This window comes from Tasmannia lanceolata, unplaced genomic scaffold (assembly GCF_043159265.1).
Source record: "Tasmannia lanceolata isolate RefF3 unplaced genomic scaffold, GAP_Taslan_0.1 ptg000016l, whole genome shotgun sequence".
Taxonomy (NCBI): Eukaryota; Viridiplantae; Streptophyta; class Magnoliopsida; order Canellales; family Winteraceae; genus Tasmannia; species Tasmannia lanceolata.
In genome coordinates, this window is record NW_027518693.1 from 8,405,349 (window position 1) to 8,429,783 (window position 24,435).

Sequence of the window (24,435 nt, forward strand, 5' to 3'; positions counted from 1 at the left end):
TATGACAAGGATGGATAACAAATTGTAAATGTATCATTCTAAGGTTAAATAATGGATTAATAAAGGTGAGTGCCCCACAAGGATAGCTACCTAGACACCTAGTTGTAAATGTGTCATTCCTAGGTCAAATTATGAATTACTAGGGTGAATACCCCACATGGATAACTAGTTGTAAATGTATCATTCTATAGTCAATATTACAATTATTGACTCAATCGCAACTCCCTCGGATAAAATATAATAACAATAAAGCAACGATTAGATGATGACGACAGTAGTGACGCTAATATTAAGAACATGTACGTAAGTGTAGAAGAATGGTCTGGATTTTATAAATATGCTGTTTGTTATGCTTATGTAAATTTTATTCCATGTATATTTTCTATAATTACAATGGGACTGACCGACTGAGCCCTAGTAACTTAACGTGGGGCACTGAATCCCCATCCCCCCTCACCAAGAACAAAATATGGGTATTTTGTAATATGAAAATTAAAATCATATAATTAATTTTCGGTTTAAAAAAAATCGTTGGCTATGTAAGTGACATATCCGCCCCCTTTTTTTCCCCAGACCACGCCCTCTAGTGTATTTATGACTACATTTTTTTTCACTAAAAAGGGCGTGGCCTGGGGATGAATTTTTTTTTTTTGTTTTTTGTTTTTGAGAGGTGAAATATTGGCAGAAAGGAGAATTGAAGCAAGATTTTGGACCAATTATTGACTTGTGCTTGTTAACGTTGCGGAGGGGCCATGCTAATCTTCTATGTTTTGTTCCAATTCTATCGAATGTCTCCAAATAGATACACTGAAATTAGGGTTGGGATTCTATCCAACATTTTGGTTTGGCTTTTTGGGATCTTTTACTCTGTAGTCTTCATCTATAGTAAAAGCTCTTGGATTGCTTTCACCAACAGATGTAGTTACAAAACGTGATGAACTGCATACGTAAATTTCTTGTATTCTAATTTTATTTGCTTTTGTATCTGGACTGATTTTTTTTTTAATTGAAACACTATTGATCATTATTTTAATTTTTTCATTAGTGTTCAGCACGTATTGTTGAACAGTTATACACTGATTGATTGGTGTAAATACTGAAAAAAAGAAAAAGAAAAAAAATGCCATCAAGAGGATCATTTCTCCAAATACATATATCTTACAAGGAATTAGAAAACAGTTGGAAATTGTAAATCAAAATCAATTTGCATGGTTTTGTGGAAAATCTTTGTAAACTTATAGAGTAGTTATTATGTACAGAAATAGTTCACTCGCAATCCCGGGAGACCAAATCCAGGGAAAACACCCATTTTTCCCCGAGAAAGCTAAAATTCGCTTGTTCACTTATTTTTACGGGATTTTGAAGGAGCCTAGGTGGGAAATGTCACATCTCACATGTAAATTGGGAAAAATGATGTGGAAATGAGTCTTTTCTCACAAGTGTGAGATTCTTTTTCCCTTTATTTTGGTCGGATTTTCTTTCCCAAGAAAACTAGTGAAAAAAGTGGGCAAGCAGTTTCTCGGGAAACCTTTTCCTGCCAAGTGAACAGGCGCAGGAAACCTTTTCCTGCACACTTTCCCTGGATTTCTTTTCCTAATGCCACGTCAAATTCCCGGGAAACCTTTTCTTTTCCTATCTCGGGAAAACAAGTGAACAGAGAGTATTGTGTGTGTTTTATATATAGTCCTTATTGTGACAGGAACCCTGTTTTCTCACTATTCACTTGCCCAGAAACCAAGGGAAAAGAAACTGTGACGGGAAACTTGTTTTCTTGCAACGTTAGAAAACCGATTTCCTATCGATTTGGGAGGAAAGGAGGGGAAAGCTTTTGAGAGAAAACACAATTTCCACGTATTTTTTTTCTTTTCCACATCATTAACAATACGTTCTCGTGAAACAAAGAGAACAGTGGAATTTCAGGTTTCCCGAGAAAATTTGGGGCCTTTTCCTTTCTTTTCATTTCCTGATAACGCAAGTGAACATAGCCATAATGTTGCTTAGGATTCCTAAAGGACTCATTGGGAATACAACAAGGTATTTAATGTATTTGGCTATTTTAGGAGTATCTTGGGTCTATAAGTATGAAGTGATTTGTGTATAGATTGTAAGCTTAGAGAGAAGCTTCAAGGGTAAAGGATTAAGAGAGAAAAAGTGTAGAGATTTTTTGCAAGTTCTTTGATATATAAAGTCTTTTTATTTTTGTGTTACATTTGTATTTTGGTGGAGCTCTACATGGGCCTTTTGACAGTTTATCTATCTCATCGGGGCCAACAAAAACTAATCAACCAAAAGTGAAAAAAAAAAAAAAAAAAAAAAAACTAATAAGCTATTCAGTAGAGAAATGAAGAATTTCCAACAATATCCTACCGAATAGAGCATCAGCCCCAAATGGAGAATTGGAATTAGTTGGGATTCCTTAATTTGAAATTATTAGAGAACGTGCTGCAACATGAATGCCTTTATTAGTTGATGAAATATTTGATGCTCCATTATATTCATCAATTGGATCAATAGAGAGATTACAGTAAGATCAGCACACGTGTGCCTTTTCCATGCACTAATAATCTTACCTTTCATTCTAAAACACCTAAATTTTCTTTATTGTTAGGCCTGAAAATTCTAATCCCACCAACCACCCATCGATGCTTGTGTACTTTACAAATCTCCCACTAACCAAATCTAGCATAGGAATACTACAAATCAAATAATATTTGGTATCCTCTCTCTCTCTCTCTCTCTCTCTCTCTCTCTCTCTCTCTCTCTGAGAAGTTGCAGTCTTTAGTTCATCCTAGAGGTGACAAAAGCAATGCACACAGTAATTGCCATAAGGTTAGGGAAAGAAGTACCCAACTTTGATGGTGCCTTTAATTTTTAATGAAGAAAACTTTCAATCCCCTGTAAAAGGTGCTTTAATTGTTTGTTTTATACTAAAAAAAATCTACACGTTTTATGAAAATGATAGCAAGATACCAAACTACCTTCTTCTTCTTCTTCTTCTTCTTTTTCTCTCTCTCTCTCTCTCTCTTTTGTTTTGCTTCTTCTTTTTTTGGCACTTTTGGAATGAGATGATGCTTACTTTATCATCTTATTGGCAGGATGTATGTTTTTACATTTGAGGGGGTTGATTCCCTTGAATGGTGTGTGGCAACTTGGGGGTTGATACTAGCAATTTGATAATTGTAGAGAATCAACAATATCTTCTTATCTTGATACGTGGAAGTCCACCTTGCCAAGTAGCACTCCAATAAGGTCTAGGCCTCCCATCCCATAACTGTTTCAGTTGTGATAAGATATTCAACTGTTTCCATCTTCATTTGGATTGGCGGTCAACTTCAAGCAAAAAAAAAAACAGGCTGATCTTTATCAGGACCCACATTCGAAATAGTGTACACAATACAAAAGGTTCGGTATATGCACCCAATCGAATGCAATCTGCAGATTTGATTTCAAATGATATCTTCTTGCTTCAATCCTCCAAAGGTTCTTGTTCCCCTTTCTTATCTTTCTTTAGCTTAAATGCAACTAGGAGGAGCTCAAATCAAATGAAACTTTGAATATCCTTTAGATATCAAGCCATTTGTGGCCTATTAGCTCATATAAATATCAAAATCAAGTGGGTTCTTAAAGCATTCTAGATTGGAATCAAATGGAAACCTGTATTTCAAATCAAATGTTCCTAGTCAGGTGTGTTGACTATAAGAGTATATAGTGTATTAATTATTCACAATTTAACTATAATATAACTATATTTGAATATGTAATAATACACAATATGCTTTTGTATTGAGTATGATTAGATTAAACATTATGAGTATATATGGCATCATGTGCATCATAGTTTAAAAAATATATGTCCTTCAAAATATCGCAATTATTGGGCCATTAAATGTTTTGGTATATTGTGATATTTTAAACGGAAAAGTGTTGCTACTCGGTTTTTTAGCTAAGCTTATCTACTCGGTCGGGTTAGATACAGTGGGGGCCCACATTGTTTGGGTGATCCAAACCATTCATTTGAAAGTCCCTCACCTAGATAGAGTGTCCCCAAAAAATCAGACTCATAGGATGATCCTAACCCATTCAACAGTGGAGGGAGAAATGGGGAAAAATGTTTGTTTGTCCATAAATCTGCCCATTTTTTCCTTCACGGTTGGATGGGTTAGGATCATCCTATGAGTCTGATTTTTTATGGACACCATATCTAGGTAAGGGACTTTCAAATGAATGATTTGGATCACCCAAACAATGCGAGCCCCCACTGTATTTAACCCGACCGAGTAGATTAGCTTAGCTACAAGACCAAGTAGCAACACTTTTCCGTATTTTAAAATATTTTGAATTTAACCCGTGATATTGATTGATATAGTGGTGTTAGAGGAATGCCGATACCGACATATAGTGTATTTATTTTTTATATTGGCTAATATTTTCTGATATTTAAAACCTGGATGTCATATATATAAGGACATACACGCCTGTTTATATATATATATATATATATATATATATATATAGAGAGAGAGAGAGAGAGAGAGAGAGGAAAATGAGTGTGCGGTCGAGCGCACCTAAGCTTAAGGTGCGGTCGAGAGCCCAAACACATGGGTCCCACATTTTTTGTGTTGATCAAAACCATTCATTTGCAAGGCTCCATCATAGATAGTGTGTGTACAAAAAATCAGGTCCATTGGATCATCATAACCCCTCAAAAAGTGGAGGGCAAAAATGGGCAGATTTGTGGCAAACGGTGTCTGTCCATTTTGACCTCCACAAATGGATAGGTTATGATGATCCTATGGAGCTGATTTTTTGTACATACCACATCTATGTGAGGGCCTTTCAAATGAATGTTTTGGATCATCCTAACAAAGTGGGCCCACATGAGTTTGGGGCCCTCGACCGCACCTAAGCCTGGTGCGGTCGACCGCACAATCTTATTCCTCATATATATATATATATATATATATATATATATATATATATATATATATATATATATATATATATATATATACCCACACACCCTCACACATATAAAGGAAAATTATATTTCCACTTGATCCCTTTCCCTGCAGTTTCACCCCTTTTTCATTTGTCTTTTCTTTAAAATGAAGTTATATACAAATGGAATGTTGAAATGACCTCATTTTAAAGAAAGACAAGCAAAAGGGGTAGGAATATTGAAAAAGTACTCAAAATTATCATTTCACAAGCACGTTTCAAAAGAGATGTGTCACCTCATATGAATTAGACAAATTCGGCTATATGGTGGCTCTTCTCGATCTCTTGCAAAGAGGTGAGAACTGGTTTCTTATTAATGCATTTATTTCCTCACAACACACCTGTAGCAAGAACCCTTGAATGTCGTAAGCATTGCGTTTGGGACGACGTCCCTGTTTAATTAGTGATATGGATTTTGGCTATACCACATTTTGTGGCAATAAACAATGTATAAGAAATGGGTTTCCTCCATTTTAATTTATTACTTTCTAACAGCACTTCAAATTAGTGGTAGCTAATCATGTTTTCATTGATCAAGAGAAAATAAAGTAAGGAAAAAGAATTCCAAGAATAATTTTTCCAATTTCTTATCATGCAAACAATGGATCTAGAGAAGAACCAGGGAAGATGAAAAAAGTTTAAGAAATCATTAATAATATAAAAGTAGAGAAGAATGATGAAAAGATGGGAATTCGAATATATAAGGGAATTAGAAAGAGAGATTGCATTAAAAGACATGTAAGTTGGTGGTTTTTTATAATCTTTTCTTTCTTTTGGGCTAATCTTCTTCACAAACCATTCTTTTAAACCCTACCTTTTTTCAATATTAAAATGAAGAGAAATCAGAAAAGGAGTTGGGGAAAGAATATTCAGATTTTGGGTGAGGGAAGGGGGGTTGTATGGAAGATATTGTGGCGTGTATAAGCACTAGGGTTGTGGCGCTTCGAGGCTAGAGTTCGTTGTCTGGGACCAAAACCATGTCCCACATCCAGTTCTTTAGTTTTCTTTATTCCCTTAGCAGTTTTCTGTTTTGATAGTGAGAAATACGAGAAACTGAATCAGATATGCCACCAAAATCATGCCGTTAATGGGAATTGATATTAACATCCCTTTCTTCTTTTAATGTTGGCACCCATCTTCTTTGTTATATTGGCACCCCTCTTATGGCCCACCGGAATGATATAAGGTGTTTTTGGTTCCTTGTGGCTAAGACCTACACTAGAACAGTTCTTCCTTCCCGATCATTTGGTTACAATCGTCTTCACATTTATTCTCTCAATTACTTTACAAGGCTGAAAATATCTCAAATATAAACATACAGTTGAGACTCTAATAATTAATGTGGGTGGTGAGTGCATTTTATATAAGGTATTAGAGAGTATTATTGATTAGATAGATAATGTCCATCACCCATATTTCTTACCTCTAATCTGTTAAAAAACCAAGATCAAAGCACAAAACTCTAAATCTCATACCACTTGTTGAATAAGAGATCATAGCAAGAGGCAAACACCCAAAAAAAAAAGGGACTCTACATGGCAAAATAATTGCGTATTAGTCCCTACGAAAAGCATATTCGCTAAACAGTCCTACTTTTAGAAAATATTTGCTAAAATGTCCCTAAAACTCACGAACTTTAATTTTCTCGGTTAAAAATTTTAAAATGGCAAATTTACCCCCAACCCATTTAATCAGTTTTAGCGTTTTTTTATTTCCCTTCCAATATTTTTACATGCAAAATCAATGTGATTTCTGAGTAATTCCCTTAGATGGTTTCAAATGATTTATCATATTACTAACGCTTGAAATGCTATAATTTTATCCTTCTTCTATTTTTCAGGTGAAGCATTGGAACAATCGTGCTGATATATCTCACATCAAGAATCAAGCATAATAGCAACATGCTTGATCATGTTTCATAGAGTGATTCGTATCTTCTCTCTAGGATTATGATTAGAATTTTAATTTTTCTAATTTTTTGGGGGGGTGTTATTTTCTTCCGCACAAGTATTGGATGACGTCGTTGATTGAATTATGATTCTGAAACTTGTAGCACATTAGTATTTGATTGCAGCATATGGGATAAACTCTTAGCTAGAAGTGTGGCTTGAAACTTGGATATAGAAAATTTGGAGATGGTTCGAATATGAATTCTACTATTCTATTTACATCTATATGTGTGTACATGCATAATATATATTGAGTTCCTAATGTATGTGTGTTGATACCATTTAAATACTTCAGATAGAGTGAAAGATTTTCAATACGGCATCCTGTTTTAGAAGCATTTTCCTACTTTTAAATCGGTTTGTAAGAGATTTTTTGAAACTACAGCTCTTTAAATAGAGATTTCATATGATGGCCGACCTTTACATGTAAATGTCGGAGAGAGAAAACACCCCCTCCCTTGATTTTAAATCCATCAAAAGCCCCCCTTTTTAACTTTTCTTTGGATCTAAAATCAAGGTGGCAGGTTTTCTCTCTCTCTGCCCTTGTGATTTCACGGTCGGCCACCATATAATTTCTTCTTTAAATACAAGATGGATTAGTACTTCTCTTACAAAATGCTGCCTTCTACTTAGGCCCCGTTGGATTGTAGGAATTTTATTGGAAAAGTTTGGAAAGGAAAAAAAATCTAAAATTTCTTATTTCTTACACAAAATTAGAAAAGATAAGGTACCAACCCTATTCAATTTTTCAGTTAGGGACCTTCGGTTTATGATGTCACCCTTCTAAATTAATTAGACGTAATTCCTCAATGAGAAAAAATTTCCATAGAAATAATTTTCCATCAGAGATATTTTCTTGCAATCCAACCAAGATAGGAATTTCTTAGAAAAGTTAGAAACGAAAATTATTCATAAATTTTCTACTTTATTTATCTATGAAGAAAAGATAACTCAAACCAACCCTATTTAATTTATTTTAGAAGGATTTTCAATTTATTTAATTCCTAAAATGATTTTTTTGTTGAAGGTTTTTTTAGAAGAATATTGGAAGAGATAATATTGTTGCTTATTTCCTAGTTTTTTTCTAAAAATATTGGAACGGAAATCAAAAAATTGTTAAAACTGATTAAATTGGCTGGGAGTAAATTTGCCATTTTAAATTTTTTAACGGAGAAAATTGAATTTCGTGAGTTTTAGGGACCTTCTAGCAAAGATTTTCTAAAAGTAGGACTGTTCAGCTAATATGCTTTTCTTAGGGACTAATAAGCAATTATTTTGCCATGTAGGGACTAATCAGCAAAAATCCAAAAAAAAAAAAAAAAAAACCACAAAGAAATAATGAGAGAAAATTTTCTCTTTGAATATTTTCTTATAAAATATTACACAACTCTCTTTTCTCTACACCATCACCTAACCTAGAGAGCCAACCAAGATAGATTCGCTTTCACGTTCTTGCTCTCCCCTTTTTATAAACAAAATAAGAAGATAAAACCTATTTAAAGTAAAACTCCAAAAGTTCTTCTAAAACAACTCTAACAAACCAACTTTCTTATACCAACAACATATAGGACTCCAACTTCCGAAAACCACTTACGTTTCTAATTGTTCTTGTTTTTAAAACACCATGTAAAACAAGTTTCTTTTTCTCCTTACAAACCCAAAACAACCAAAACTAACACTAACAGAGAATTATATTCTAACTCAACTACCTAAACTAAACACAACTCTAATTAAACTAAAACTCCTAGTTTAATTAGGATTACCCCGTTTCTTAGTTTAAGTAGGACAACCACGTCGACCCACATCGGCCCGGCCCCTCCAATGTCGTGTAGAGTCTGCGATGACTCTCAACACTCCTCAACACTGACTCTCTACTAGTCACACCATGTTTCTTTCTAAACTTTGCAAATTTCTTATAGCTCAACCCTTCGAAAGCAGTAAGAAACTCTGCTATCTTACCGTACCTTGCTCTCGGGTCTCATGCCATATAAAGCCTTCCGCAACTTGCACATGTATTGTGAACTCTTAGTGCTCTCAAACTCCTTGGGTTGCTCCATGTAAATTTCCCACCACTTCACTATGCAAGAAAGCATTTTCTATCATTTTCCGTGATATTTGAGTATCTTAGTTTTTTTACTATCTTAGGAATTTAGTTTTATTTTTTTCTCATTTTTCCATTAGATAAAGTTATTTTGGGCACTCTCTATGAGATAAGGGCATTTTTGTTATTTTCTATAACAAAACTGTATTTTAGGATTTTTTTATTTTTTAGAATTATATTTATTTTCTATCAATTTTTCTTATTATCCATTAGATAATGGTATTTTAGTTATTTTCTATGAGATAATGGCATTGCTCATTTTCCATGATATATGGGTATTTCATGATTTTTAAAATTTTTGCAAATTTTTCACATTTTCAAAGAGAGAAAGGTATTTTGGTCATTTTCAACGGCATAAGAGTATTTTAGATTTTTTCCCCTTTTATAGGATTTTTTCCCTTTTTTAAAATTTTCTACAAGATACACGGGTATTTTGGCCATTTTTAATGATGGGTATTTTATAATTTTTTTTTTCTTTTCAGAGAACTTTTTATTTTCCTACCTTTTCTCATTCTTTATGAGACGAGGATATATTTTTCATTTTAATAAGAATGGAAAGAGCTGCCAATTAGAACTTTCAAGTTCTACCTATTTGAGAAGGATTCTCAGGTGAGTAGTATAACAAGAGAGTGGGATTTTGATAAAATTCCTAGGTTAAACCTAGGACCTGCTGACTAACTTGGGTTTTTTCGGGGCGGAAGCTAAAGGTCGGGTTGATGTAACCTCAAGTCCTCGTTACTTCTCAAGTCCTCCGTAGTTCTCTAAAGTACAACGTGACTAAGCGCCCTAGGTTGCATCTTCCATGTATTGTTCCTCCAATGTTCACATTTATTCATGGATGATACTGTTCAATACGAGTAGATGTATCGACACAATTGTTAATATATAAATAAGCGCAGTCTCTGTTTCCTATTTGTCCATTTGAGACCTTTCAAGAAAATGAACGGGCTCGAAGAATGACCCGTCAAATGAAGAGTTTTGCATGCTAATTTGGGTTCAAAGAAGGATGAGGTACTTAGCTAAACCAATGTGGGCCCAAAATTGAAAGTGGTTTATTTATGGGTTCAATAATCAGTTTTGGACTCACAATCACTACTCAAAATGCAAAAGAAAGATGGTTAATTTTGAGTCAATAATCGATTTTGGACTCACAATCAGTTCTCAAAATCCAAAACAAACAGGGCCTTAGTTAATTTTACTTAACCTCTCCATGGGGACGCACTTCACCGAAAGAAATGACAATTGTCATACCGAAAGAATCACACCTAGGCTTGACCCGAATGCTTAGGCTCTGTTTTTCTGGATTTCGAGAACCAATTGTAAGTCCAAAACTGATCATTAAAGGCAATCAATTTATTAAAGGTAACCAATTTCGAGAACCAAATCTCATACAGATTATTGGCACAATTATTAAAGGTAAATTTGAGTGGCATAATCAGTTTTGGACTAAAGAATACATTTAAATTTGAGCTTAATAATCGATTTGGCACTCACAAGTGCCCTATTCGTTTGAGACTATGACGACCGATTGTGAGCCCCAAACCAATAATTAGAGTCGAATAATTGGTTTGGGGCTCACAATCAGTTGTCACAGTCTCATACGAACAGGGCGTTAGCCTTTTGCCCTAGTCTCTAGGACAATTCAGCTTAGGAGAAGAAGCACATGAGAAATCGCCGAGATGATCCAATGGGTCCCACAAACCTTTCATTTTTTCTCTTTCCAAAATCGCACGCGCGAAACACCTTAGTGGGCAACCCAGGTTTTACAATCCATGTGATGTGGATACAGTCTATTCCAGAATCCTGCCCACTCAGAATCCCATGTTGACGACCAAACACGCAAACCCAATACTACGCCCACACGTGCGATGTTGGACACTCAACCCCGTTAACTGTCCTCATTGTGGGACCCATTGCCACGTCACGTCATACCGTGGAAAGTCTCAGCTTTGCGTGGATGTTTCTTGTTGGGTTGCTTGCAAACACGTATCCAGAGGAAAAGAAAGAAAGAAATAAAGGACCATTTGGGCTTTAATTAACAAAGGCTTAAAAGCGAAAATCAAACCGCGTAAAGAACGTGATTGCTTTCTAATTAAGAAAAGAGATTGCCTTTTTTTTTCTTCTTTTTTCATTGGTATCCAAATTCCAAGCCACTGGTTCTAAGGCATTTTTCCATGGCCATCGGTTTTGACTAAAAGCTAAATGCCCATTGCATGTGAAATAAATTGAAAGGAGAGACTGGTGTTTCTAATTGGAGATTCTCATTCTTAAAGAACTCTCTCAAACAATGGAGAAATAAAGGAAAAAAAAAAAAAAAAAAGCAAAGAAGAGATTCACTGCATAATGGAGTTAGTTGGTTGAAGAATTTTCCCCGGACGGTGAGATTCTCTAACCCGTCAATCTGTCTCAGTCTCGTAAAATATTTTTCAAAGAAAAATACCCAGTAACCAACTGAACTGGTACTTGGGTATCTCTCTCTCTCTTTTTTTCTTGAAAAAATAATTCCCTGTTTGGGTGTCAATGGGAGGGGCTGACAGGTAAAAAAACCAAGGGAAAAGACGAAAAGTCCTCTCTGAACTGAGTTTTGACTGACAAAGAAGAAAAGAAAATGAGTTATGTAATACGTGTCTCTGTTTTGTTTTCTTTGTTTTTATTTATATCTCAAAAGAACTCAATGCACAACAACCGACTTTAGTGACTGAGGGCAGCTGGCTTGATTTAAAGACTCTCATAGTACAGACCCCATTAAAGCTTGAGAAAGAAAACATGGAGACCCGGACACGTGTTGTTGTTAGAAAACTTAAAAAATAAAAAAGGAGTGCTCATATAAAAAATGGAGACTAGAGTCTAATAGGGTTGCCTGGGTTCGTTGGACTGGCGTGATTTCCCATCGTACGAAAGTTCTCTAGAAACAAAAGAGAGCAAAAAGAAAAGCAAAGGAAGGAGTTGGTGGAGAAAGCTAATATTTCTATACATGGGTTTACGAAAAAATTTCTTGTTGTTACCGTAGCAAAATAAAGAGAGGGAATCAAATAATGCCGCTGGTTTTCGTGTACCACAGTTTAGATGAGTTGGGCAGCTTGTTTGGCGAGTTTTCAAGGGGCGTTTTTGTTTTCTCAATTTTCTCCCGACAAAACCTCGACTACTTTAGCGGCAATCTCGATCCCTACTATAGCTAGGTTTGAAAATAATGGAGTGGAAAGGAATACTTATTCCCTCTCTGCTTTTAAACTGGCACACTTCTCTATCATTGGCAAAAAAAATTTTAGATTAACAATTATGCATGATATGCAAGAGAAAATGAGAAACGTCATCACATTAGAGCTATACACCTCAGGTGGGCCCCACGTATGTTTTGTGAAAGAATCAATTTCTCCAAAAGGTCTTCTATTAGAGTTCGTGTGGCCCCACTTTTGGGTTAACCCTACACGTGGATTTTTAATATCAATGAGTTTTTGACTTTTGAACCAGGACCTACCTTGAGGCAATAACTCTGATACCATGTGAACCAACCAATTTTTTCAAAAGCTTAAGCTATTAGAGTTGGTGTTAATTAATAGTTTATACTTCAACAATAATCAGCCACGAGCTATTCAAAACCCTCATACATCGGGATTGGATTCGCAGTGTTCTTTGGATCGTACTTCCCATGTCTCAGTCATGATTCATTTCAAACCGGACCGTCCCTTAAAGTATCTTAGGTCTACTTACATTGCAAACAGTTGGAATTTCTAAACTAAACTAGAACGTTCAACCCACTATTAGTGTGTATCTATGTGTTTATTCAGATAAAATAGTCATTAATTATGCTTAAATTAAACTTCTCAGTGACTAAAATAATACTTTAAAACAATAAATCTAAGTTAAACTACATACAAAAAAAAAACAGAATCTCAAAAGGCAAGTGCGAGCGATGGCGGTGCATTGGGTTAGGGGCTTAGGGTTAATGGTTAGAGAAAGAGAAGATGGTGATTTTTAGAGAAATGAATGAGAAAAATAGGAATTGGGAAAAAGAGATGCATATCACTTACTTTTACGAAATAACCCCGAAATAATACATAAAATATTAGAGAGCATTTTAGCAAAATAGTATAATAAAATCCGATTTAGGACAGTACAATAGGTTATTGTTAGTTGTTGGGGGGATACAATCTGAAAATTTTAAGGATCCCATCATAAGGATCTGAAATGTGTCCATAAATACTACGAATGTGTCAATATCCATAAGTTTAAGTTCGGATTTGAATGGTCTATCAGAAGGTTAGGTCCATTGACAATCCAACTCCCAATTGTTGAAGTATAGATGATTAAATAAAACCAACTCCAACAACTTAAGCTTCCGGAGTAATTAGTTGTCTCGCATGGTATCAGAGCAATCTGTTATGGTTCAAAATTCACAACAACTCAATGTTAAAAAGTCCACGTCTACGGCCGGGCCGGGCCGGGCCACACGTTAGGGAGAGTATTGAACTCCAACTTAAGCTTTTGCAATAGTTGGTTGTTCCACGCCAATGTGCCTAATTTGGTGTTATGAATAGTACATTTATACAAAGATTATTCTTTAGACCATAACATGTATGACACCGACCACTGCCTAATTTCCCCCACTGAAATTGTTATGGTTAGCGTGTTAAGATTGCACAAGTTCAAGAATAAAGATTCAAGAATAAAGAGATTAGGTGCCTTTATAAAAAATAAATAAACCATTATTACAGAATCTACTTATAAAGCACAAGCAAAATAAGAAGAAGAAGAAAACCAGTGGGCGTGATAACCGGTGTATATGAGTGACATGGAGAGTGGAAATTGCCACGTAAGAGAATCATGTGGATGAGTGGGACCAAGGAATAGGAAAGACACGTGTGAGGATGTCGACCGTGGGCATAGGGCTAGGGGTTATTGTTGTGACGGCGTATTTACAACGAAAGAGTCCCCAAAAAAGAAAGGAGAATTAATGGGGCCCACGAAATGGGTCTCAGGATTTCTGGGGCGGTAGGGTTTGTGGGACCCACAAAGGATTTTCGTCCTTTTCTGTTCCAAGCAACTATAAATTGACTACACCCCCAATCTCTCTCCTCAAACCCATAACTGAAGTTTAACCCATTTTGTGTGTTAAATCTTAACCCTAGTTTTCCTAACCCTAGTTATCAGAAGAAGAAGAAGAAGCAGCACAGAGCTTTCTTCTCTTCTGCTTTTTCCTCTCCATTTTCCAACTGTTTTTTCTTAGAAAGTGTTGGGTTTTTTCTTTTCATTTGAAACTTCAACAAACAGAGCAAAGAAAGGTTTTTTTTTTTTTCTTATGTAAGCTCTCTATCCTATTGATTTTTATCAAGCATTGGGGTAAAATCTTTCTGGGTTTTTGGTTTTTATTAGATGACGAAACAGAATGTTGTCCTTACTGATGCCAAATCCGGCATAGAAATGGCGATAACCGTCGCAGTTACGAACTCGCCACTTTTTCCTTATTCTCCGGCGCCGGCCGGTAAGAAACCCGCCGGAGGTCGGTACATACAAATCTCACCAAAGAAGCTACTCAACCTGAAGAGTTTAGAAACAGGGGGTGGAATTATCAATGCATGGGTCGATGCTGAATCAATGAAAGCCTCTTCTCCGACCCACGTCAAATCGCCGGCCACTTTTCCGGCCACCGACGATCATGGGTCATGGATTGTAAGTTTACAAATCTTTCTCTCTGTTTCTTGTTCGTTTTTTAATAGAGAAAATTAATAACGAGGATTTTCTTTTCCCTGTTGTGATTTTAGGTTCGCCACCCCTCTGCTTTGAGCATGTTTGAACAGATTATAAATGCTTCAAAAGGGAAACAAATCGTTATGTTTTTAGATTATGATGGGACCCTTTCACCTATTGTAGAAGACCCAGATTGTGCTTTCATGTCTGATGCGGTAAAAAACTGATATTCACAACCCTTCTATTCTGTGATACTCGCACCCCTGATATGTTCGGCATCTCTATCTATATATTGTTTGTATTGTCTTTTAATGGATTTCTACTTTTGTCTATGGTTCAGATGAGAGGGGCTGTACGTGACGTGGCAAGACATTTTCCTACTGCTATTGTGAGCGGGAGGTGTAGAGACAAGGTACATTCTTCTTCTCCGATTATTTTTTTTTCCTCTGAAAAATTAATACCCATTTTTTTTCTCTGATTTTTTTTTCTTGTCTTCTTCTTCTTCTTTTGTTTTAGGTGTACAGCTTTGTACAGTTAGCTGAGCTTTACTATGCTGGTAGCCATGGAATGGACATCAAAGGCCCGAAATACAAGAAAGTGAGTATTGTATTAGCTCAAGAACATGGAAAACAGAAAGAAAAGGAAAAGAAAACATTTTTTTCTATTGGTTGATGGGGAGAAAACAGAAAGTAAAGTGAATGTATAAAAATGTCTGGTTTTTTTTTTCTTATCAGGGTAATAAAGGAGTTTTATTCCAACCAGCTAGTGAGTTCTTGCCAGTTATAGATGAGGTTGGTTTTAAATCATCTTTCTCTTTTTATGTTAAAAAATTCTAATCCTCAATAAATAGATGGGTTTTTTTTTTTTTTTTTTTTCTAATTTTTAGGCTTACAAAGCATTGGTGGAAATGATTAAATCTACCCCTGGTGCCAAAGTGGAGAACAATAAATTCTGCCTATCTGTGCACTTCCGCTGTGTTGATGAAAAGGTTGAGATTTGAAACCACACCCATTTATTTATTTTATGTATTTTTATAATAAAGACCTCTGTTTTGATCATATACATGCATGCATTTCAGAGATGGAGTGCACTGGCCGAGCAGGTCAGATCAGTTGTGAAAGAGTTCCCCAAGCTAAGGCTTACTCAAGGAAGAAAGGTGTGACACTTGGAGTTTTCCTATTGGCCCACGTGTTCTTCTAGACTATTTTTTTTGAGTTATATAATATGTGGAGGACATGGATGTGTGACAGAGATTTTTTTTTTTAATTTTCTGTTAATTCAGGTGTTTGAGATTCGTCCTACAATTAAATGGGACAAGGGCAAGGCTCTTGAATTTTTATTAGAGTCCCTTGGTAAGTGATGTAACAAGCTTGGAAGAAATAAGAAATAATCAGAAGCTGATATTAATTGTGTTTAAATAATCAAAACCTGCTGTGAACAAAGGTGACACACTTGTTTGATTATCTTTCCATGTCTCTCTCTGTCTAGGATTTGCCAACTGTAAGGACGTGTTCCCAGTCTACATAGGAGACGATCGGACCGACGAAGATGCTTTCAAGGTAACCATTTTTTTTTTTTTTAGTATATTTCTTTCAGTATTTCCTCGTGAAATACAACATATTATATTATAATCAACTATATATTATTGGAATCCTAATCAGCCATGACAAGATGTGAAGATGATACTATGTCTGTTATAGGTTTTGAGAGAGAGAGGACAAGGGTTCGGCATTCTAGTTTCCAAGATTCCAAAGGATACAAATGCCTCTTATTCTCTCCAAGAACCCTCTGAGGCAAGCCCCATTCACATTTCTACATGAACATCCCATGCATTTCTTATGTATCTAGTCCCCTTTTCTTCCCTGGGCTACCCCTTTTAGTGTACAAAGAGTAATCATAGTTTCACTAAAAGGGGGTGGCCCAGGGAAGAAAAAGGGGGGGGGGGACTATATATTTTATTCTTTTGTTCATTAATGTGTCTAATTGGGTTTTATGTTTTTGGTGTAGGTCATGGATTTTTTGCATCGCCTAGTGGAATGGAAGCGTCTGTCACTTCAAGGACACTCTAGGGTGTAAATGACAAGGGGGAAAAAAAAAAACCTCCCTACGCCAAAGAAAATGTATTATTTGGTGGAGGAGTATATTTTGTATTTCTTTTGAGTTTCCCAGCAAAAGGAAGAAAGAACACAGCCTTTTGTATTTTCTCTTGTTTTTTTTTTGTTATTACTTGGGTAGAAAGCTTTTGAAGTTGGCTTTCTTGCCTCTACACGAGAGTCAGAGTCTCTTGTAACTAGTTTTATGTATAATGAGAAAGAGGAAATGTAATTTTGTCCTTTTGTCTACATGGAAGAAGGTACTGTTATGGGTTGACCCCAATAAATTTACACATTTTGCCCCCATGTCAGTTTGTCTTATTTGATTTGATTTTACATTTTTATGTCAGTTTGCCTTATCTGTAGGGGTGCTTATACAGAGCACCCTTAAAGCATACCCACTAGCTACTTAGCATTCTAAATTTCATATTTTGATTTGATGATGAAGGAATTCGATTCTTTAGAACATATATAGAATTGTGATTTATGCTCAACTTCAATAAGGTCATTCATTCTTTCTACCAAATAATATTCCTCCCTAACAAAGATTATGCAACTTGAAGTTGGGTTGGTTGAAGTAAAAAGGAATTAATTGTTCAAAACAAAAGAAATAAACTTTCCTGGCCTGGAACTAGTCAGGTTCTTTCTTGTTTCTGCATTTTTTTTCTTTAATCATTAGATTGTGTCAGTTGGTATCTGACTATTGACCTAAATGGTTGGACCCTTCCATCTTAAACATGAGGTCCTTCCTACTCATTCCAAGCTTCCATGCATCCTCTTGCCAATACCATTCAAGAGCATATTTGTGGTACGTGGTATCAGTTAGTTTATCCTTTTGGGATGCTCTAGCTCCTCGGAGATAGAAATCCATGGATAAGCTATTCCTGACATTAGCTATGCTGCTTGGTATCAATTAGTTTATCCTTTTGGGATGCTCTAGCTCCTCGGAGATAGAAATCCTTGGATAAGCTATTCCTGACATTAGCTATGCTGCTTAGATAATTTTATCTTGAAATTATCTCCTCCACTATTTATCAATTTTATTTTGATGATATTTTATCCAAGTGTAAAGGTGTACGTGAACAGAGAATAGCAAGTCTATCCAAGGATAAAACAAACCCAGGCTTGGTATCCTCATGAAAGTAGCCCCTTTATTTCATCAAATAGCTAGTCAATCTAAGGATAAAATAAACCAGACTTAGGGCCTCGTTGCATGCCACCAAAATTGTATGCTGCAAATAAAATTAAATTAAATTTAATATATTATTTTTGAATGAGACATTAAGGCTTTTTTTTTTGAATGGTAATATGATAATATGATATATTAAAGAAGACTGAGGGAGTCCCCCTTACAGAACTAGAAGAGAAATAAAAACAACAAAAACTAGGAGATGAAATTAAGGAGGGAGAAAATCATAAAGAGTGAGAACTTGATTTGACACTCCATCTCTTGCTAACTTATCAGCCACCTCATTAGCCGATCTTCTCACCTGCTGAAAGGTTACCGACATTTCTTTGATGAGGCTTCTTGGGATACCATTATTTATACAACTCAACTCAACTCGACTCAACTCAACTCAACTCAACTAAGCCTTTTGTCCCAAACTAGTTGGGATCGGCTTGGGATACCATTATTTCTATCATTTAAAAACTTATTTCAAGCATTATTTGCAAATAATCTTATTTAACTTTCAAACCATTTCTATATAACCATTTCTACTTAAGTCGGCGAGACATGGTTACCGACATTGAAACATTATATAATGGGTTACTTTGGAGTTTACACACACCCACAGTCAAAAAGGCGGCGAGGTCATTTCCCACCCTATAGTCATTTGCTAATCTCTCTTTGTGTTGGTGCAATTGTAAGGTAGAAACTATATAGACACAATTATGAGGCCGAGAAAGGTTTGGTGTTTCTGTTAAATTCTCTTTTCATGATTGTTATTCCAAATCTACATCCTGGTGCGTGGCTTTTCCCTTAGAACAAAGAGAAAACAACTGTGTGGCTTTTTCTTTATCTAAATGTGAAGAAACTGGGGACCAGAACATTTAATCTAATGGTTGAAAATGCCTAGAAGGTCAGATAACTGCCATGAAGAAGATTGCATTAGGATAATTGAGATTGAATATATCATTATATTCATATGTTCAAGATCATAAGTTATATACAGTGTATTAGGGCTAAGACAGCTTATAAACACATTTTGAAAGTCATGAAGATGATCCAAGGCTATAAAGATTGCTTAAAATGCTATGGTTTTAGCTGATCTATTTGAACCCATTTTCAACATCTGTCCATCTTCCACTTTGCATAGGCAACTAAGATTCCAAAGAGCTATTAATCAGAGAGAGTATAGTATTAGTTGCAGCTAACAAACACATGGAAGAATCATAGACTAAAGACATCTTGAAGCATAAAAATTTGTAAAATAATTGTTAGCTTCAATCTTTTAATGAATATTACCTTCTAATACTGCAGGATTTTAGCATATCTATCTTGGGTCTCTCACAATAGAGCAATAATTGGTGTTACTTAGAAAAGATAATAGAAAATAAATCCCACCCTCCTCTTTTAAGGATGCTATCTGGCAAAAGTAATTGCATATCAAATTCATTGGGAGCTAAACTAATCATATATTCTAATTGAATTGCCTCTCACTTTTGGTCCCTCCTTTCACACTTACCTTTCACACTATTCTTAGAAAGCAAAACAACATCCAATGAGTTTTATATTTGTACGACCAGCTATCCAATAGGTATTGTCCTTGACATCCCCAACTCAAATGTACAAAGACGCATTGAAATAGAATATGAGTTGCCAGCATTATAGGGTACAACATATATACATAAAATAGAAAAAGAACTGATGTTTTTCTTTTCTTTTCCTTTCCTTTTCATTTTGAAAATATTTTACATCAAAACCTAGGTTCCTATTCCCTTGAACCAAGAAACAAAGACAAACCCATCTCCCATCTGATCACAATAACCCCACAAAAAGATCTATTAGTCAAACTTATTAGCCTTAGGAGATATAAAAATAGGGTTTTGATCTGAAACATAGGAAGGGGGCTGATCTATTGGACGTTTTGATCTCTAACAGGCCCACACCAGAGATCTAGAGGAAGGGAATCTCAACATTAACTAGGGTTTGAAAACATTGGGATATCCCCTTTAGTTAGGTCGTGAAAGGGAAACCCCACTATATGGAGGAATCTATGGTTGATGAGGAGTTGGATTCCACTTAGGGTTTGATGTGAAGAACACACATGCATTTTATTGTTCTTTTTTCGAACAGGGACCTAACATGCTTCAAAGCTTTGAGAACTAGGCCCACTCCAACGTGGAAAGATGGAGTCCACTAGAATCAACCCATCATTGGTCCATCAACTCAAATAAACTAAGTCATGTAAGCCCCAATAATTGGTGGGAAGGGACCTCCCAAAGCAACAACTCATCCTCACTAAGCACTAAAAATCCTACACAATCATTCAAGTCTTTCACGGAAATCATAGAAAAGTAACCTTAGATTTACAATTTCGATGTTGTAGGTAGAGATTCAATGGCATATATTTATATGTATATAGGAATTTGCTAGAGACCATTACAGGAGGCATTTCGCGGACCACATGTTGCATGAGAGAGCAGCCACCCCAAAGAATAAGACAAAATCTGTTGAAACGTTACCCTTCCATAGTGTGATGTGCTTCCAAGGCCATCCTATGGTATTTAACATCCAAAAAATTGCCAAATAAAATGCGTCCCAAGCCGAAATATCGTAAGTACCCTTGAATCAACAAAAAAATCTTATCGATAAATACAGGCGACGATATTTTCACCCCCCATGCAGTACGCACTCGCCTCCCTTTTAACGGGATTGGACGTCAAAAGGCGTTAAAGTTGCTCACTGTTCACGTTATAAGGGGGGCGAATGCGTACTGCAGGGGATTGAAAATATATCCCCCTAAATATATTTAAAATAATGAAACAAATAAAGAAGGAATTGACCAGACAAATCAAAATCCAAAGCTAGGTATGTGAGGTATGCTGCCGTGTTTTGATAATAGCACTACACACTCAGTTTTACACTTTATTAATTAGCTTTTTAGGTATGCATTTATCAGAAAATGATATTAACACCCTCTTTCTCAAAATTTCCCCACCATCTTTTTTGTCGTTCTCTTGAAAATGAAGAAATAGACAAACAAAACAGGTGGGAATGCAGCCATTTTTATGAAGAAAAAAAATACCAGAGGGGCTGAACAAGCTGGGAAGGGGAGTGGAAACATCAAGTCCCATACATACATGTTTATGTTTAGGGATTTGCTAGGGACCATCGCTGAAGGGATTTCGTGGGCCGGCTGTTGCATGATAGATTAGCCACATAGGCTATCTTTTCAACAGATTTTGTCTTATTCATTCAATTCATCTTATTTATTTAATTCATATGAGGTGGCTACTCTCTCAAGCAAGATGGTCCCTAGCAAATCCCTTATGTTTAAGTATATTAAAATAGATAACAAGTGAAAGAGGTCTTTCAAGGCAGTTTAGATACGATTTGAATTGAGTTGCCCATGCTCCCACCAAACCAGACCAAAGAAAATAAATTAAATACTACTATTGCCTTCATTATTTATACATCTAACCCATCATAACAAAGAAAACAAATGTACTAGTTCCATTACCTTGATTATTTATCGACTCATGCCATCTCTAAAGTTGAAAAGGAGAGAAAATGATAAATAATAACAGTGACACAACGATAAATAAGAACAAAGGTCTCACCCTCGTGTCAGAGCGGTTAAGTTGCTAGTGACTTGAAATATGGTCACAAGTTCCATCCCAACGTATCTACTAAAAAGAATACTATTATAATGACCCATTCGATTTGGGGATGGTCCTAAAGCACACGTGTAGATCGAGAAGAACTGGTAATCTAATCAATTTCATACACGTGTCGGCGGCCTGGACCGGTCCCCGCATATGGGGCCGAGCCACCCAGTGCTCTATTATTGGGGGAGCCCTTGTCTTGGCATATATGGTACATGGGTTCGTCCAATGCATCCAGCTATGGTCACGTGTATCCCTCCCTTGTGACAAAGATGCCTAGCAATGAAGGGTTGATTATATTTGTTGAAAAGTGAGCTCGTGTGGGTCTTCTCTCGTACAAAAAGACAGCAACCGAATCCCTTTCCGTTAAATTCCTAGCAGAGCCCGTGTTGGGATGATTATATTTTTGTTGTTGTAGAAAGTGCACACACTTTTAAAGGAGTTAGAAAATTTTGAAATCTAACACTTGAGCTTTAATTTTTATAATATAGCAAGCAATGAAATTTGAAGAAGTGTGCTGAGCGAGAGGAGGGTATGCTCGATTCTTTCTTTATAGATAAGATTCATGTTGAGAGTTCACTATTTCCATGGTTGCCGGTGTTTTGGGAATAAATGGTATTTACAACTTTATTATAAAGCTGTAAATACTCAACCCATCGGAAGAAATTAGTAATTAAAAAAATTTGTGTGTGTGCTAGGAATTATTAGACATTAACATATTTTATTCTAAGGCATAAATGTACATTTTGATTTATAGGACAAGATAGGAATAAATGCAAGCTAAGGGAGTAGATGTCCATTTTTTATTCATGGGAGAATATCGAAAATAAATAAAAGCCAAGGGTATCCTTTATGATTCATAGGACAAGATAGGAAATGTATCTAAGTTAACGGTGTTCTAGGGTATTGCATGGGTTAGGCCCCTTCCTAGCTTTGGGTATTATGTAACATTGATCTGCTGAGATGAATTGGAAGGGCCCTGACCAATGCAATAGTTAGCGCATTCACCTTGATGAAGAGGAAATTAGGAGTTTTTACTATGCCCCTGAACACCCTAGCATTCCTCTGTTTCCACATTACACAAATCGTAGTGATCAATCTTATATTCATAGGATTTTACCTTGAAGAATATAGAGGACGAGAGTGGCTCAGTCATGGGATCCGCCTACGGAAGGGTTCTTTAAGCTGAACTTTGATGGCTCAAGCTTAGGGAACCATGGGCCTGCAGGTGCAGGCGGTCTTCTTCAGGATCATGGATCGAGGTTATTCAAATTGGGTGTTCTCAGGCCCTATTAGGATTGCAGACTCCAATGGGGCAGAGATTAGAGCCATTCATCAAGGAATTTGATTGATTGATCATAGCATGCTCAATCAGGTCTCCCCCTATCCTTGGAGGTTTGCTCAATGGATTGATGAGATCATGGATCGAGTGGGGGGATCATTGATTTCTTTCCTCAACATAAGAAGATAGGTGAACAGTGAGGCAGACAGTCTTGCAAAAGAGGGGGCTTCCAGGGCCTCATTGGAAGCTTTTGATTTTCTACCCAATTTATGACCATTCTTTTGTATTTTTGTATTTTTCTCCTTCTTTAGCGCCGTACATTGATCATCTCGATCCCTAGGCTAATTCCTTGGTTCTTTTTCTTTACAATTTATTTCTTTGCCATTCAAAAAAGGGCATTCTAGGTTGTTGGTCAAAAGAAGACTTGACATGTATTTCTAAGTTAGTAAATGATTTTAGATGGGCACATGGTGATTAGAATTTTTATGGGTTGGAATTGGAATTAGTTGTCCCACACCTCACTCTGGTGTACACATGTCCCACTCTTGCATACGCATGTCCTATTGTCCGAACACATGCCTTCTCTTGCATACACATGTCCCATCATCCAAACATATGGCATCTCTTGCATTTGCCTCCATACACACACATGTTCTTCCCATGCATACACATGGCATACCAATCATACACTTGTCCCTTCATGCAAATACTTCAATCTTAACTTATCTAAATACGATTTTTAAGGGTATATGAGAGAAAATCTTAAGAAAATCTTGGAAAATTATCCTTCTAGAAGCCTCCATTTTCCATCCTTGAAAACTCATCTTATAAGCTTTAACCCTTTTTTGGTAAAATCCAAGTTACATTGAAGACTGTTTTGAGACTTGGTTAGTTAATTAAAGAAAAAGAAAAAGTTCTTTGATACTGATCCAAGGCTCATCTTCAATCCCTTAGAGGTAGGAGATCAATTCCAAAAATTAGAATTTTTGTGGTTGATAGCAAGCTTTTTCACCTTGAATGATCTCTTGAGTTCATGCCAATTTTTCTTCATCCCGCGTCCATTTTGTAAATTCAAGAAAAAAGAACTTTCACCTTCTTTTACTTGAGTTTTTTTTAATGAAGCCTTAATATATTAGCTTGATCCTCTAAAAAATTTCAAAGTTAATTCAATAATATAACTATATGTAAAAATTATAAAATCTTGTATTGTTTGAAAAACCTATCTGAACTTTCTGTTTTGACCTTTGTGCAGTAATTTTAACATAATTATGCTTTATATATTATATGGAGAATATTTTTATGAGGAAAGTGTTCTTGTGCAGCTGCGCAGGTAGACCTGGCAAAATGGGACCCGTACCCACAGGCGTACGGGTACCAATTTCATTACCCGCAAAAAAAAAACCGCACCAACTCGTACCCGTGACCCGCGGGTGGGTTTGGGTCGGGCACTGGTGCCCGCGGGTTACCCGCCATTCGGTTTCAACTTTTTATTCT

The 24,435-nt window shown here is 36.1% G+C and overlaps 1 protein-coding gene and 1 non-coding gene across 2 annotated transcripts; one reads left to right on the forward strand and one right to left on the reverse strand.

Moving 5' to 3' along the window:
• Positions 1-701: 701 nt before the first annotated feature.
• LOC143849214 (U6 spliceosomal RNA) lies at positions 702-806 on the reverse strand. The gene has a single exon (XR_013235592.1). It is a non-coding gene; the product is annotated as a U6 spliceosomal RNA (small nuclear RNA).
• A 13,306-nt stretch (positions 807-14,112) lies between these two features.
• LOC143848094 (putative trehalose-phosphate phosphatase J) lies at positions 14,113-17,135 on the forward strand. The gene is made up of 12 exons (XM_077356900.1): positions 14,113-14,330; positions 14,422-14,718; positions 14,811-14,951; positions 15,077-15,148; positions 15,253-15,333; positions 15,471-15,527; positions 15,623-15,724; positions 15,815-15,892; positions 16,019-16,088; positions 16,225-16,295; positions 16,437-16,529; positions 16,744-17,135. The coding sequence occupies exons 2-12, from the start codon at positions 14,422-14,424 to the stop codon at positions 16,810-16,812; spliced, it is 1,131 nt and encodes a 376-aa protein (XP_077213015.1). The 5' UTR covers positions 14,113-14,330; the 3' UTR covers positions 16,813-17,135.
• Positions 17,136-24,435: the final 7,300 nt, after the last annotated feature.

Excerpts from the sequence above, each read along its gene's own strand:
- LOC143848094 (XM_077356900.1), top strand. The coding sequence starts at position 14,422 with ATGACGAAACAGAATGTTGTCCTTACTGATGCCAAATCCGGCATAGAA. Across the intron at positions 15,893-16,018 it reads GGCTTACTCAAGGAAGAAAG|GTGTTTGAGATTCGTCCTAC; the intron begins GTGTGACACTTG and ends CTGTTAATTCAG. Across the intron at positions 16,089-16,224 it reads ATTTTTATTAGAGTCCCTTG|GATTTGCCAACTGTAAGGAC; the intron begins GTAAGTGATGTA and ends CTCTCTGTCTAG.